We start from the raw sequence: 1295 nt of genomic DNA, 5'->3' as shown, positions 1-1295 counted from the left end.
GTATTATGATATCATTTAAATATATTATTGAAGGATAGGTAATTAAAGAAAAAAAAAACTGCTCGCATTGAGTGTGACTTTGCATTTAATTGTATTCAAGAAATAATGCTCCCAAGGTCACTTTTTTTCTGGACAGTATTTTACTGAATTTGAGTATATCTCTAATTTTAGTAACAAACTAATGAGCAATTAGGCTATTGAGCTGTTCTGCAACTTGTAAGTATATAGTTCCTCATAATTAGTAAACATCTGTAAAACAAGTAAGAAGACAAAATATGAAGCAAACTGGTTAGCCTGCATACAATAACCATGTGAGTATATTTGTTACAAGAAAGATAATGGGGAAAATGCATATTCTTTCATAGGAAAGAAGGTAAAAATGAAAGCCATAAACCTAAATGTAATAATAAACATTTGAGGGGGAGAGAAACAAATAGCTAATCCACAGATTCTGAAACAAGGAGAAATTCCTTTTTCTTTTGAAATAACATGGTCTAAAGGTGCTATTTTGTCACTGAAAATGTTCCTACGTATTTTTAAAATATGGCATTTGTGGACCTACTTGCTTTCAAACAGCTGCTGGCTCAAAATCTGCCAATTTTGCAAGTCATTTAAATGTTCCATATTATATGCCAATGAAAAGATACACTATCAGTTTCCTGACAGATGCAAAATAAAATTATCTGCTGTGAATCTAAAATTAGTTTATATTCAGTCAGCCAGAGAAATGTTTCTCTTCTTAAATACTTCTTTTTAAAGAGTAGATACTTGTAACTGGCATGAGAGAAAACACGAAGTTGGATGGTATCCTGTTCATTCTATCATACCCCTTCATTTAAAATCAATAAGCATCCAATAGAATACTACATTATTTTTAGGACTTCTTTTAAATATTTTAAATATAACTGATTTTTGAATTAAATGCTTTGGTTGCTTAGAAGAAAACGTTATTTTCTACTCCAGACCAAAGATTTTTATACTCATTTCAAACTGTAGCACATTGTAACCAAGAAACATGAGCATTGAGGTTTTTTTTTTTTTTGGTCATACTAAGAAAATATTGACCTCTTAGTATAGTTGTCTTGTTTCCAAGTACTTTCTCCTTAATTCCCTCAAACAGAATATAAGGAATAAATAAATGTCAGAAAAAGGAGGAAAAAAGTCTCCAAACTTACTTTTTCTTCAGTCTTCTATCCTTTTCAGCTTGAGTTCCAAGTTTGCCTAAGCCCAGGGACTCCTGGGCTGCAGCTTCAGTCTCCATAAACCCTCCTGTGAAGAAGTAACTATTCAGGTTA

At 31.6% G+C, this 1295-nt stretch overlaps 1 protein-coding gene across 1 annotated transcript in view; it reads right to left on the bottom strand.

The window, feature by feature from the left end:
* The window catches only part of PPFIA2 (PTPRF interacting protein alpha 2), an 88735-nt gene that overhangs the window by 75790 nt on the left and 11650 nt on the right, over positions 1–1295 (bottom strand). The window contains exon 3 of the mRNA XM_004384607.1: positions 1176–1269. Within this exon, the coding sequence (XP_004384664.1) occupies positions 1176–1269 (94 nt within the window). The remainder of the gene's footprint in view (positions 1–1175; positions 1270–1295) is intronic.

This window comes from Trichechus manatus, unplaced genomic scaffold (assembly GCF_000243295.1).
Source record: "Trichechus manatus latirostris isolate Lorelei unplaced genomic scaffold, TriManLat1.0 scaffold00125, whole genome shotgun sequence".
Taxonomy (NCBI): Eukaryota; Metazoa; Chordata; class Mammalia; order Sirenia; family Trichechidae; genus Trichechus; species Trichechus manatus.
The sequence above is the reverse complement of the archived record's forward strand: the minus strand, read 5'-3'. Positions and strand labels throughout refer to the sequence as shown.